The sequence below is a fragment of the Mercenaria mercenaria genome, chromosome 8 (genome assembly GCF_021730395.1).
Source record: "Mercenaria mercenaria strain notata chromosome 8, MADL_Memer_1, whole genome shotgun sequence".
NCBI lineage: Eukaryota > Metazoa > Mollusca > Bivalvia > Venerida > Veneridae > Mercenaria > Mercenaria mercenaria.
Window position 1 is genome coordinate 59,512,626 of NC_069368.1, and position 15,718 is coordinate 59,528,343.

At 36.0% G+C, this 15,718-nt stretch overlaps 1 protein-coding gene across 2 annotated transcripts in view; it reads right to left on the reverse strand.

The window, feature by feature from the left end:
* Positions 1–4,188: 4,188 nt before the first annotated feature.
* Positions 4,189–15,718, reverse strand: part of LOC123566275 (ubiquilin-1-like) — a 55,717-nt gene continuing 44,187 nt past the window's right edge. For both annotated transcript variants that reach the window (XM_045360221.2, XM_045360220.2), the window contains 3 exons: positions 14,792–15,047; positions 9,051–9,135; positions 4,189–5,255 (listed from right to left, as the gene is read on the reverse strand). In XM_045360221.2, coding sequence (XP_045216156.1) covers positions 5,194–5,255; positions 9,051–9,135; positions 14,792–15,047 — 403 coding nt within the window. In that variant the 3' untranslated portion in view covers positions 4,189–5,193. The remainder of the gene's footprint in view (positions 5,256–9,050; positions 9,136–14,791; positions 15,048–15,718) is intronic.

Here is a 15,718-nt window from a genome sequence, read left to right on the forward strand (position 1 = left end):
AGGCCATAGATTTCAATTTCGTGAAAGTGATTTCTATAGCAACTTTAAAATCTGACTTTTGGAATAAATTTGGATATTTCAGACATTGTATAAATACATTTTGAACTCCCACTCTGTAAAATTATACACCTGGGAATAAGCCTGTAGCTAACAAAACTATTATGTCTAATCTAAAGGTGATGCCTGATTAATTGTTATGACTATTATCAGGGGATCTCCACCTCAATTGACCCTTGACTGGTGGTTTGGTTTTCCCCAAATTGAATAACCTAACTAATTTTATTATTTTGTCTATTGAGGATTATTTAGTACTGTCTGAAATTATTGAACTAGCACTCAAGAATATATTTTGTAAGCTTCTGTAAAAAAATTGTGCCCAAACATAAATAAAAATATAAATATTGAAAATCAAATAAAATATAAACATTTCTTTACTGCCAGGTCGTACATGCAGATAAAGTTGTGCTGATAAACGTTCAGCTACCAATCTCGGGACTGTAAGTTCGAAACACCTGTTTGATCATTTTCATTATCATTTTTTTTAAATTTCCTCTCTAAACTTAGAATGCAGGAAAATTACCACTTATCGTGATTTATTGTTCATTTATTGAAAGAAATACACAAGTATTTGACATTATTCTACATACAAGTTATTACCATAAAATGTTGTAAGAATAAAACCAGTATCAATAAAATGACATTATATTGATTTAATGAAAACAATCTGAATTGAAATCGAACCCACGGTAACATGTGTGAAAGTCGGAGAACTTATCACTACGCCACTGTGCCATTGGTAAACTTTGCATGTTATTTTGGTCAATTTCGGTTACAAAAATGATGTAAAATAAAGAGTGGCACCTGTCAATACTAACGGACAACAACTTTCAATTTCTAAAATAATGCTACCTCCGTTCTAGAACCTGGGATAGTATGGTGCGGGGAAGCGATATATAAATTTTGTAGTTTAGGTTATACACATACTGAATATTTTTGTAAGATTGTTTTTATATTGATCTAAGTATGTGGAAAAAAATCATACAAAGTCTTGTGAAACAGGCTCAAGAACATCTTTTAGCATGAAATATATCACTTAGAAATAACATAAACACAATGCACCATTATTTTTTTGTGCAAGAAAAATATCAATAATCTAAAATGCCAACACCCTGACAATGAGTTAGAGGTCCCATAATTAATGAATATTATTTTCATTACTTTTCCATAGATTGAACATCAAACACATTAAAGGTGGATAATCAGATTTTGGCCATGTAACGGATTTGTTCGAAACTTTAGCATCTGATCATTTACACTCATTTATGTTCACTTAACACTTAATACAAATTAGATTTTCACTGGAGGTATTTTAAAATTTCATTTTCCTATCCTGGTTGCCCAACCAAGATAGAGTTATTTTATCATAAGTATAAATTTGATAAACATACTTTGCCTAAGGAAATGTATAAATATTAGACATTTTGTAATATATTTGTAAAATATTTGCATTAAAAATTATGTATTTAGATGGAATTCATTAGAAACGCAAGTTTGAAAAATTATTATTACCTCCCTTTGCCTATCTTGGTTGCGCAACCAAGATAGGTTGGAAATAAATGAATTCAGAAGCTACACACAGCTTTAAAACTTGCATTTTGGTTCAGATTGTTCAATAGTTGATATGTCTATCAAATGCAAATGTAAAACTAGACATTGTATCGAAATAAAAAGAAATACCCAGCTTTTTATATACTTTCATATTAAAGGGGAGTAATTACAAAATTTTATAAAAATAATAAAATATACATTTCAAATAGGAATCTAACTCTATGTAATCGGTCTTTTTGTTCCTTAAATAATTCTCTACCAGAACATACAAAAAGTAAAAAATGTCATTAAATGTTGATTAAATGTGATTGACCGCCTTTAAAAGTTCAACTGAACAGTGAAAAGGTCAGCTAAGGATAGTAGGGACACAACCTGTAATTACAATTCCCATAGAGATGTGTGTTCTCAGTGCATGTAAATATTCAGTTATATTGCAGCAGGTAAACTTATCAATGAAATTAGCCATTAGTTTTAAAACCAAGTGTTAAAGTTGACTATAAATAATTTAATTACAGAAAAAATGGGTAGTTATCATTTAGTTACACCATTTTCTTCAGTGCAAATCTGTATTTCAAATAAGATGAATGACGACTAATTAATGATTCTCCAGAGGACTGGCTGACATGCAGCAAGTAAACAATGCAGGTTAATACTGCCTGCTATTGTAATTGTATATTTAGATTTTATGCCATTCATTTGTCTATGTATAATAAAATCTGGCCTGGCCTGGCCCGGCCCAGTACAAAATAGAGCTCATCGGGCCAGGCCAGGCCAGGCCGGGCCAGGCCAGAGATTAGAACATGCCCTAATAAAATGTGTTTTTAGTGCCATTTCCGGTCAGTTGGACAAGAAAATCAATACTCTATCCATTGATATGCCACACGCGTGTGCATGTGCAAATGGTGATGCCACTACTTTTCAAATGCTCCTCGTACTATATAACAATCCTCCCATGTTTTACGACTATAGGTCAAATACTTTTCGAGATACATTTGATACAAACTTTAGGCACTTTATGCATATTTATGACTGCGTGATATATAATTATATTTCCAATGTTTCCCGATTCTATGTTAAGAACATTTTAAAATACCTGTGCAACAAACTTTTTTTGCCATTCGTGCATATTTTGAGCAAGTCAATGTCCACAAATCTGGCATTGCCAAGTAAACTCCAAAAACAAACCAAAGGTTCTTTGCATGCTATATAACAATCCTCTCATGTCTTATGACTAGGTCAAATACTTTGTACGATACATTTGACACAAACGTTTAGGAACTTTATGCATAACTCTTGTCCAGATGAATGAAATCCCAAAACAAAACCAGATGTGTACAGATTCACATGCTTAATAATATTTCTGTATATCCTCATAATTATAGATCAAATACTTTTTTGAAAAACATGCAAAAGAAATGTTAAAGCCCTTTATGCACAATTTTGACATCAAGGGCCACAAATCTGGTCTTACTGAATGAAATCCCAAACAAAACCCAAGGTGCGTAACTTCACAATCCTGCTGAATAATAATCCTATTATGTTTGATGACTCTAGGTAAAATACTTTTTGAAATATGGGCGCCGAGATATGCAGAACACAAATCTGAACGAACACGCAAGGGTAAATTCAGGTACCTTTTTGGGGGCAAAATAAAATAGAACACCAAAATTTGGTTGATATTTAAACACAGATTTTTATTCATTGCCAAGTACAGACTTTTTTTTCAATACTTTAAATATATAAACATGTTCTTAACAACATACAGATTTTAAACAGAAGTTAAAACCTTATTAACACTTGAAATATTGTGGACATGTACATAGCTGCTGGGTAATATTGAAACATCTTTATACAGGCAAAACTTAATTGCTTAACAAATAAATTGCACTAAGCAGTTCAAAAAAGTTGGTAGCTACATCTCCACAAACCTGAAAATGGTACATTAAATTACCAGTACTGAAACAGGTACACCTAACATCATCCTTAGAAGTGAAATTTGGGAGAAGGCATTAGCTAAGCAAATCTTAAAATTTAAATTTCTTGCTTTGTGTACTGACCTTCACAGTTCACTGAAGTGAATTACTGGCCTGAATGCAATCATACAACTCAAGACAGAAAATTTAACATGTAGCAGGATAGAAAGGCCAAAAATAATATTATTGTACAACAAAGCTAAACAATAACTTATTCAGTAGATTTCTTCAGTAACATGGTCAAAGTATCCATTTCAGACATTTTACGTACAAACATCAAAATGATTGTGTGCAAGATACATTCCCCAAACAGCTGATGCTTAATATGTTTTTGAATTACCCTGTTTCTGTTTGGTGAAAGATAAAAAATGCTGTTTCATTTTCATAAAGTTATTTTTGATCATCACAGAACAATTACAGCTACCATGTTTGTAAAAGTTAGTATGTGTAAATGTATACATACATGCAATAAATCCTGAAGGACTGCTAAAACTGTTCATTAATCTAATCCTATCACTTGCTATGGATAAATATACAGCTGAAATTTGCTATCTCGTATTCCAAGTGATTGAGCTTTTTCCTTAGAGATTATTGAAATTCGACTAAAAATGGTATTTTTTTAATGTGTTTTCCAGACGGAAAATGTCTACGAAACAGCCAGAATTTTGAGATAAGTGAGTTTGAGATATGAGCCGCGCCATGGGAAAACCAACATAGTGGCTTTGCGACCAGCATGGATCCAGACCAGCCTGCGCATCCGCGCAGTCTGGTCAGGATCCATGCTGTTCGCTAACAGTTTCTCCAATTCCAATAGGCTTTAAAAGCGAACAGCATGGATCCTGACCAGGCTGGTCTGGATCCATGCTGGTCGCAAAGCCACTATGTTGGTTTTCTCATGGCATGGCTCATATCAAGTTTTATCTGTACTTTTAAATCTGAGATTAATTTAACAAGTACACTTGAACGTGTATAGCTATATTGTGCGCATTACTTGTAATGCTTTGTTTTTCAATATTTTCACATTTTCAATGCTTTCTGAAATAAAGATAATCCTAGATGTAGATGGTTACATATACGTATGACATCGCAGTCTTTCTAACATCACTAATTTCTCAACTTCTGTACTTCAGAAATGCCATTCCTATGTACTGTAGTTAACATGAATCATTTATATACCAATTAAAACACGGGTTTTAGAAATAATTTTCAGTATCTTACATGTCATTGTAGTGACATCATTTTATCAACCAGATATACCGAGGTACATCACATCGAGAGGTGAATGCATCTCTTTATTTATATGCACTTGGACCTCTTTCACATTCACCCCTCGAAATTGTCTCCAGAATGAAATAATGTTAAGACACATCCAGTGTGCCTTACAGACTCGGCAGACTCTTTTTATCACATTCTCCAGAAATAAAACATACCAGTTGCAAGATATAAGCTGAAGCATTGACCCGGGACATACTATTAATTTCACAATAGTACCAATGATTAGAAAGAGGTATGAAGCTCTAAAAAAAAAAAACATTCTTTACAACAAGTCCAATAATTTGACATTAGAAAATTCTGAATAAATTTTTTTTTTGTTCTTTGCTCATAATTTACATCATCTTTGTTGTAATAATCTTTCTATGGCTTGATTCACATCTCCGAATGTTGCAAGTAATGCTGAAATATAAAATAAACAAAAGATATATAAATAAACAAAAGATAAATAAATCAATAAACAAAAGATAAATAAATAAACAAAAGATATATAAACTAGAGCTGCTTTTGAGAAAAGCGCATGTCGCCCACAACTGCCTAATCATCTAAATAGTTTGTCTTTATATACGGTTTACTCACTACAAATATACCTTTGAAGAGTAAAATTTAAAAAGGTTGATTTTGGGTAATTCAAGGGCCATAATGCTGAAGTACCTGGGGCGATTTGGCTAGTTAATGGACTTGGCCGAGGAGGTATGGTCAAAAATATTTGGTTCAAGTTTGGTAAAGATCGGATGAAAACTGTTTGACTTGGAGTACGGACAAGAGTTAAAGGGTCGATTTTCGGTAATTCAAGGGCCATTATTCTGAAGTGCCTTAGGCGATTTGGCTAGTAATTGAACTTGGCCTAGGACATATTGGCAAACACATTTTGTTCAAGTTTGGTGAAGATCAAATGGGAACTGTTCGAGGCTCTGCTGAGCATTTTATCAATTTTATTCAACGAGTTCAATTAATTTAATGTGGGAAGACACAAATGTAACATTCTTTTTATCACATGTTAACATTTCCTGCTGAAACATCAAAATTACTTCTTTTTTTTCTATCATTAATAGATTAGGTCAATTCGATCAACATCTCCTAGACTTAAAATAAGATCAACATCAAAGCTTTATTTTACAAGTATAATATCAAAATTATGTAATGGGTTTATTTCACTCCTACAATGTCAAATATAAATGAGCCTCACCATGAGAAAACCAACATAGTACGTTTGCGAGCAGCATGGACCCAGACCAGCCTGCGCTAACGCACAGTCTTGTCAGGATCCATGCTGCTCACTAATGGTTTCTCTAATTGCAATAGGCTTTGTAAGCGAACAGCATGGATCCTGACCAGACTGCGCGGATGCGCAGGCTGGTCTGGATTCATGCTGCTCGCAAACGCTATGTTGGTTTTCTCATGGTGCCGCTCATATATGTATTCCATGTTTATCAGTGAATTATTGGAAAATAAAGAGTGAAGTGTATCTGGTATTTTCAAAGTCAAAAATATCAAATTCATTTTTCACTAGTAAGAAAGTGTAAAATAATTAAAATCTGTTTATGTGTAGATCAAAATATCTTTCACTAACAAATGAGCCTTAGATCGTGAAAATATCACATCTGGTGTTCACTTGCCAGTAAAACATATTTTGATCTTACATTGAAACAACCAAATATCCTCCACTTATTTGTGCTGTTTTACTATGTAAATTATAAGAAATAGAAAGAAGTCATTTTGTACAGTAAGTTCCTGAAGAGGAAAATATATAAAGTGTTGGATATAGGTAACAATTTATCCCATCAAGAAAGTTATAACCAAAATCTAACTAGAAAATGCTTTTGTAAAAAAAGCGCATGTCTCCCCCAATGCAAAGTCCTATAGGCAAGAAGTCAATAGGGGTCAGGAGCAAAAATCAAAGCGACACTGATGGTTGGCTGCAATAGGGATCATCTACTTGGCATGTCCAGTCATCCCGCTAAATTTCAACACTCTTGGCTTAGTGGTTCTCAAGTCACTGTTCAGGCTCCTGTGACCTTGACCTTTGATCAAGTGACCTCAAAATAAATAGGGGTCATCTACTCTGCATGTCCAATCATCCTATTAAGTTTCAACATTGTAGGTGAAGCGGTTCTCAAGTTATTTCCAAAAAATGATTTTACATGAACAGGCCACTGTGACCTTGACCATTAACAGACTGACCACAAAATCAATAGGGGTCATCTACTCTGCATGTTCAATCATCCTATGAAGTTTCAACATTCTGGGTCAAGTGGTTGTCAAGTTATTGATCAGAACTGGTTATCAATGTTCAGGCCCCTGTGACCTTGACCTTTAACGGAGTGGCCCCAAAAACAATAGGGGTCATTTACTCTGCATGAACAATCATCCTATGAAGTTTCAACATTTTGGGTCGAGAGGTTCTCAAGTTATTGATTGGAAATGGTTTTCCATGTTCAGGCCCCTGTGGCCTTGACCTGTAACAGAGTGACCCTAAAATCATTAGGGGTCATCTACTCTGCATGACCAATCATCCTATGAAGTTTCATCATTCTGGGTCAAGTGGTTCTCAAGTTACTGACCGGAAATGGTTTTCAATGTTCGGGCCCCTGTGACCTTGACCTTTGACGGAGTGACCCCAAAATCGTTAGGGGTCATCTACTCTGCATGACCAATCATCATATTAAGTTTCAACATTCTGGGTCAAGTGGTTCTCAAGTTATTGACCGGACAAGGTTTTCAACGTTCAGGCCCCTGTGGTCTTGACCTTTAATGGAGTGACCCCAAAATAGATAGGGGTCATCTACTTTGCATGTACAATCATCCTATGAAGTTTCTACATTCTGGGTCAAGTGGTTCTCTAGTTATTGATCGGAAATGGTTTTCCATGTTCAGGCCCCTGTGACCTTGACCTTTGATGGAGTGACCCCAAAATCAATAGGGGTCAATTACTCTTTAAGACCAATCATCCTATGAAGTTTCAACATTCTGGGTCAAGTGGTTCTCTAGTTATTGATCGGAAATGGTTTTCAATGTTCAGGCCCCTGTGACCTTGACCTTTGACGGAGTGACCCCAAAATCAATAGGGGTCATATACTCTTCATGACCAATCATCCTATGAAGTTTCAACATTCTGGGTCAAGTGGTTCTCTAGTTATTGATCGGAAATGGTTTTCAATGTTCAGGCCCCTGTGACCTTGACCTTTGACGGAGTGACCCCAAAATCAATAGGGGTCATCTACTCTTCATGACCAATCATCCTATGAAGTTTCAACATTCTGGGTCAAGTGGTTCTCTAGTTATTGATGGGAAATGGTTTTCAATGTTCAGGCCCCTGTGACCTTGACCTCTGACGGAGTGACCCCAAAATCAATAGGGGTCGTCTACTCTTCATGACCAATCATCCTATGAAGTTTCAACATTCTGGGTCAAGTGGTTCTCTAGTTATTGATCGGAAATGGTTTTCAATGTTCAGGCCCCTGTGACCTTGACCTTTGACGGAGTGACCCCAAAATCAATAGGGGTCATCTACTTTTCATGACCAATCATCCTATGAAGTTTCAACATTCTGGGTCAAGTGGTTCTCTAGTTATTGATCGGAAATGGTTTTCAATGTTCAGGCCCCTGTGACCTTGACCTTTGACGGAGTGACCCCAAAAACAATAGGGGTCGTCTACTCCAGCAGCCCTACAACCCTATGAAGTTTGAAGGTTCTAGGTCAAATGGTTCTCCAGTTATTGCTCGGAAATGAAGTGTGACATACGGACGGAAGGACGGACGGACGGACAGGGCAAAAACAATATGTCTCCTGGGGGAGACATAATTATCTGGTTTAGCCAGTGGTATAAATTAGAATAATTCTGAGGAAATTTTTGTATATGATGTTCAACAGCAATTTCAGGCAACCAAACGTTGAATATGCACATGAAGATCACAGCAAATTGTGACATATCATCTAATAAATAAAATATTTCATTCCCCATCATTATCCATATCAATAGCACGGGGAAAATCTTATTTTTTTTTATTTTTTCATTAAGTATTCGACCAGAACATTAAATTTTTCCTTAATATTCATTCAAAATTAGTGTCATTTTTAATATTAAAGAAAGTTTGTAAGATAAAGTCAATTAAATTTAATTTCTAAGTGTAATTACTGAAATGTGTAAGATATAAAGATTATACGAAAATATGTGAGATATTTTACACTATTACCTCTAATATTTGCTTCCCTATCTACAAAACCCATCATAGCAAGCTGGTCTAATTGTGTGGCAAATCTCTGTTCTGGTGGTTGGTTCTGAAACATACAGCAAACATTTCTTTACACTTAGTTTAAACATATCTTATTGCATATAAAACATGTAATTATATAACTACATCACAGGTATATATTAACAATAAATGAAATTATAGCAATAGGGCCGGGCCACAAATTCTGCCAACCCATGAAAATAATAGTACTATATAACATGCATTAATAAATGTTTAAACAGCAAATACTTTCCTTGAAAGGTAAATCTTTTATTTTTTTCTTATTGTTTGTATTGCTTTTCAAGAGTTCCTCAGCATAGGAAAGGCTTGAGATTTAATTATGTACATCTCTAATTACTATAGTGTTTGCTTAGCCTGCTGGTGGCAGGTGATTCTGCCTTTGCGACCAGTGCAGACCAAGTTTGCTATTAAGTCAGTAAATTTTCAGGGAACACCCCTTCAAATAATAAATGGTATTGTCCAAATTGAATGATAAGCCAGTCAATTTTAAAAATTTAGCAGGCTAAATGTTAAATGTGTCCAATAAATTTACGAAGTAGTCTGCTACATGTAAACATACATGGTTCTGAAATGCAAAATTGGTTTAAAAGTTTAATTCTGAATTTGATTTAAATTGCAGTGGTAAGTTTTGACTATGCAAACCTTAATGATTATTTGTTTTGCTTGGTATAATACTTTTTTTCAATAGTTTTAAGGCAAATTTGTTTTTGTTTGGTTTAACGTCGCACAGACACAAGTATTGGTCATATGGTGACTTTTCAACTTTGATGGTGGAGGAAGACCCCTGGTGCCCCTCCGTGCATTATTTCATCACGAGCGGGTACCTGGGTAGAGCCACCAACCTTCCATAAGCCAGCTCACTTGAAAAATATACAACGCCCCGGGTGAGGCACGAAACCACATCGGTGAGGGGCAAGTGATTCTAAGTCAGCGGCCTTAACCACTCGGTTACGGAGGCCCCTGTTTTGGGGTAAAGATAAAAATGTTAATGTGACCAGTTTTCTTAGATTCCTTTCCAGTATGGACCTGTTCTTTTCAATAGACTTGACTAGCAAAGATATATAACCCTGGTACATTTTCAGTTACTCATTACCAGAAACAAAACCCAAACTTCACACTCCTGATTGTAGGCCATCTATTTTACGAGCCGAGTTGAAATGGCAGGCTGGTTTATAAGCTTTGCCAACATTGCAGTCTGGTTTGCCCGTTGATATGAAAAGGAAGGCTGCTTAACCAATTTAGCCAACAAGACAGGCTGGTATGCTAAATTCATCAGATAAGGAAGGCTGGTTCAGAGCTCGAGTCACAGCAGGCATCCAAGCTAGCTCAGAATTTAAAACTTAACAAGAGCTGTCCGTAAGACAGCCAAGCTCGACTATTCGAAATATTGTCCTAGAAGCAGGAAAATATTACCCAAAAAGGTTAAATATCAGAAGAGTTTTAAGTTCAAAAGGGGGAATAATTTGACCAAAATGCATATCAGTTATGGGACTTGCTGCTATCAACTAGTTTTATAACCCCGAAGGCACATGTGAAGTTTCAATTCAATATCTGCATTAGTTTTGGAGATAAAAACTTGCATGTAAAACTTTAACCAGAATTTTCAAAGTCCAAAAGGGGGCATAATTTGCCCAAAATACATGCCAGAGTTATGGGACTTGATCCAGTGAGGTTAGTAATTGATCTAGAAAAAGAAAAAATAAGTTTCAAATCTATATGCCTTTTAGTAATAGCTGTATGTACTTGCACGCAAAACTTTAACCAGAATTTGCTAAGTCCAAAAGGGGACATAATTTGGCCAAAATGAAGGTCAGAGTTATGGGACTTGCTGCTATCAACTAGTTTTATAACCCCGAAGACACATGTGAAGTTTCAAATCAATATCTGCATTAGTTTTGGAGATAATAACTTGCATGTAAAACTTTTACCAAAATTTTCTATGTCTAAAAGGGGGCATAATTTGCTCAAAATACATGTCAGAGTTATGGGACTTGACCCAGTGAGGTTGGTAATTGATCTAGAAAAAGAAAAAATAAGTTTCAAATCTATATGCCTTTTAGAAATAGCTGTATGTACTTGCACGCAAAACTTTAACCAGAATTTTCTAAGTCCAAAAGGGGGCATAATTTGGCCAAAATGAAGGTCAGAGTTATGGGACTTGCTGCTATCAACTAGTTTTATAACCCCGAAGACACATGTTAAGTTTCAAATCAATATCTGCATTAGTTTTGGAGATAGTAACTTGCATGTAAAACTTTAACCAAAATTTTCTAAGTCTAAAAGGGGGCATAATTTGCTCAAAATACATGTCAGAGTTATGGGTCTTGACCCAGTGAGGTTGGTAATTGATCTAGAAAAAGAAAAAATAAGTTTCAAATCTATATGCCTTTTAGAAATAGCTGTATGTACTTGCACGCAAAACTTTAACCAGAATTTTCTAAGTCCAAAAGGGGGCATAATTTGGCCAAAATGAAAGTCAGAGTTATGGGACTTGCTGCTATCAACTAGTTTTATAACCCTGAAGACACATGTGAAGTTTCAAATCAATATCTGCATTAGTTTTGGAGATAGTAACTTGCATGTAAAACTTTAACCAAAATTTTTCTAAGTCCAAAAGGGGCCATAATTTGCTCAAAATACATGTCAGAGTTATGGGACTTGACCCAGAGAGGTTGGTAATTGACCTAGAAAAAGAAACAAGAGCTGTCGGAGGACAGCAACGCTCGACTATTCAACAGCCTTGTCAATTGAATGAATACAAAAGTTGAAAAAGGGGCATAATTTTGTAAAATGCAAAGTAGAGGTATTGAACCTCTGTACTGCATGTCATATCATGACAGTGAACAAGTGTGTGAAGTTTCAATCCATTCCAATTAGTGGATACTGAGATATCAGATTACATACAAAAATTTAACCAAAAACTGCTAAGTCGAAAAAGGGGCATAATTTTGAAAAAAAAAAGAGAGAAGAGTTATGGGACTTGCTTAGTGCATGTCAGATCATGATAGTGAACAAGTATGTGAAGTTTCAATCCATTCCCATTAGTAAGTACTGAGATACCAGCTTACATACAAAACCTTAACCAAAAGTCGAAAAAGGGGCATAATTTTGTAAAAAAGCAAAATAGAGTTATGGAACCTGTGCAATGTAGATCAGTTCATCACAGTGAATAAGTGTGTGAAGTTTCAATCCATTCCCACAAGTGGTTACTGAGTTACCAGCTTACATACAAAACCTTAACCAAAAATTTCTAAGTCAAAAAAGGGGCATAATTTTGTAAAAAAGCAAAATAGAGTTATGGAACCTGTGCAATATAAGTCAGTTTGTCAAAGTGAATAAGTGTGTGAAGTTTCAATCCATTCCCACAAGTGGTTACTGAGATACCAGCTTACATACAAAACCTTAACCAAAATCGGGACGCAGACGCGGACGCCGACGCATGGGCGAGTGCAATAGCTCACTATTCTATGAATAGTCGAGCTAAAAATAAGTTTCAAAGCTATATGCCTTTAATTGATGGCTGTATGTACTTGCATGCAAAAACTTAACCAAAGTGTGACGCCGACGCCGACGCCAGGGTGAGTAGAATAGCTAGACTATTCTTCGAATAGTCGAGCTAAAAACTACCAATACATAGGTCTAGATGTAATTTTTAGAACAACCACGAGGGCAAATAAGATTTTATATGTATGCATCTTCCGGTTAAACCATTATAGTAGACAGGATTTCAGAAATTCCACGTCCGGAGCCCGGGGGCTACCAGAAAATTCTGTAGGGGCTTATTTGACCCTAGAGGGATAATTTGAACAACCTTGGTAGAGAACCACTAGGTGATGCTACATTACAAAATATCAAAGCCATAGTCTTTGTGGTTTGGACAAGAAGATTTTCAAAGTTTTTCCCTATATAAGTCTATGTAAACCATGTGACCCCCAGGGCGGGGCCATATTTGACCCTTGGGGAAAAATTTGAACAATCTTAGTAGAGGACCACTAGATGATGTCATATACAAAATATCAAAGCCCTAGGCCCTATTGTTTTGGACAAGAAGATCAGAAACTGTTTAACTGTTCCTGGCCAATGCGACCTTGACCTTTGACCTAATGACCTCAAAATCAATAGGGGTCATCTGCTGGTCATGGCCAACCTAACTATCAATTTTCCTGAAACTAGGCCCAAGCGTTCTTGAGATATTGCTCGGAAACCATTTAATTGTTACTGTTCACTGTGCCCTTGACCTTTGACATACTGACCTCAAAATCAATAGGGGTCATCTGCTGGTCATGACCAACCTGCCTATCAACTTTCGTGAGCCTAGGCTGAAGCGTTCTTGAGTTATCATCCGGAAACCGTTTAATTGTTCAGGGTCACTGTGACCTTGACCTTTAACATACTGACCTCAAAATCAATAGGGGTCATCTGCTGGTGATGACCAACCTCCCTATCAACTTTCATGATCCTAGGCCCAAGCGTTCTTGAGTTATCATCCGGAAACCGTTTATTTGTTCAGGGTCACTGTGACCTTGACCTTTAACATACTGACCTCAAAATCAATAGGGGTTATCTGCTGGTGATGACCAACCTCCCTATCAACTTTCATGATCCTAGGCCCAAGCGTTCTTGAATTATCATCCGGAAACCGTTTTACTATTCAGGGTCACTGTGACCTTGACCTTTGACATACAGACCTCAAAATCAATAGGGGTCATCTGCTGGTGATGACCAACCTCCTTATCAACTTTCATGATCATAGGCCCAAGCGTTCTTGAGTTATCATCCGGAAACGGATTGGTCTACATTCCGACCGACCGACCGACCGACATCTGCAAAACAATATACCCCTCCTTCTTCGAAGGAGGGCATAACCAGTCTTAAAATTATGTCATTTTACTGCCACCTGCCAAAGTGTACTTTCGTTTTCGCTAACCTCAATATTTATCAAAGTCTTTGACTTTAATATTCATCGAGCAATCAGAGGACGAGTTCATGCATTTCAATTTAAATACTTGCACAACATGCAAAAAATCGACCATGATTTCGCAAAAATCGGCGAGTTTATGTCAGAAACTATACAGAATTTTGGACAAACATAAATTCGGATAAGTGAATACACACTGCCAAGAAAATGAGAGACGTTATTTACTCAGTTAAGTCCTTTTATTAAACTAGGCATTAAAAGATGTTAAGAATCAGACAGAATTATTTGTCCACTTTAAATAATATTATGAGATAAATTGCAATTCATACTGTCCTAAGAAATTTGCAAGTTTATAAAAGATTAATTGACATTCCTTTTATGATATTGTCATGTTGCAATAATTAATGGGAGAAGAATTCCCAGTTTTTATCTTTTAAAATGAAAAAAGGAGAAAAATTAGTAATAGTAAATCAATTTGCTATTTAAGAGAACTAAGAGAAAGTCTATAACTACATGTGGGTATGGCTAAAATCATGAAACCCTATATTGATTTAAGCGTTCCATCCAACTGTAGTATCCAAGAACTTTGTAAATAAACCAAAATGGTCATTGCCAAATAATTTAAATGTTCGGGCTACCAGACAAAAATATTGGTAGCCCAATGGGCTACCAATAAATTTGCAGATTTCTGAAACCCTGTAGTAGACCTCTGTGATTGGCAATTACTTTTGACATATAGACTTTCTCTATCATCAGTACTTACACCTGTGCCTTGGGACATCATGCTCATCATCTGAGTCATCATGTTTGAAAATGGATCAACACCTCCCGGCGTCTGTGGGTTAGTGGTTGGGTTTGAACCAGCAGCTGGTGTGGTGGTAGTGCCAGTAGTGGTAGCCGTGGTTGAGGAGCTCAGACTTGTTGGAGATGCTGTTGTTGTGGTCGAGGTTGCTGAAGTTGTAGTACTTGCACCACCCATTCCTGGTGGCATGCTAAAATTTGCACCTGGAAGTCCCATCCTGGGGATAATAAAAAACTTTACATAAGTCATCTTAAATTACAAAATACAAACTAATACCATGAGATATTTTTTTATTTTCACAAGTCCATCAGATTAAAATGATTTTGTTGTAAAACAAATTTAAAGCTACATGCAAGATAATATAAAAGACACAATGTGAAACTTTAATGTAGTGGGCATTAAAATTTCATTGTTATGACCAAAGATGCTACTTTGTTGGGACTTAATGGTAAGCCACATGGAAGTTCCATTTTTTTTTTAAGATTAAATTTTGTGAATCCATACAACCTTGAAATAAACAACAAGAGGGCCATGATGGCCCTATATCGCTCACCTGTTATCATTGCACTTGCGAACAAGAAGGTCCTAAGAAAAATATCTAAGTCCAAAGGACAGGAACAACAAAGTAAAGAAATTAAACCAAAAAGAAAAAAAAATTCTTACAAGGTACAGATATGTCAAAATACACCTAAAAATTGGAGGTACCATCCATGTTGCACCACAGAAAAGTGGTCTCGGTTTTTCCCTACGGCCAATAATACAAGAGGACCATGATGGTCCTGAATCACTCACCTCTTCCCACATGACCCAGTTGATAAACATTCAGACCAACTTTCATACAGATCCCATGAAAAATATGGCCTCTAGAGAGGTCACAACGTTTTTTCA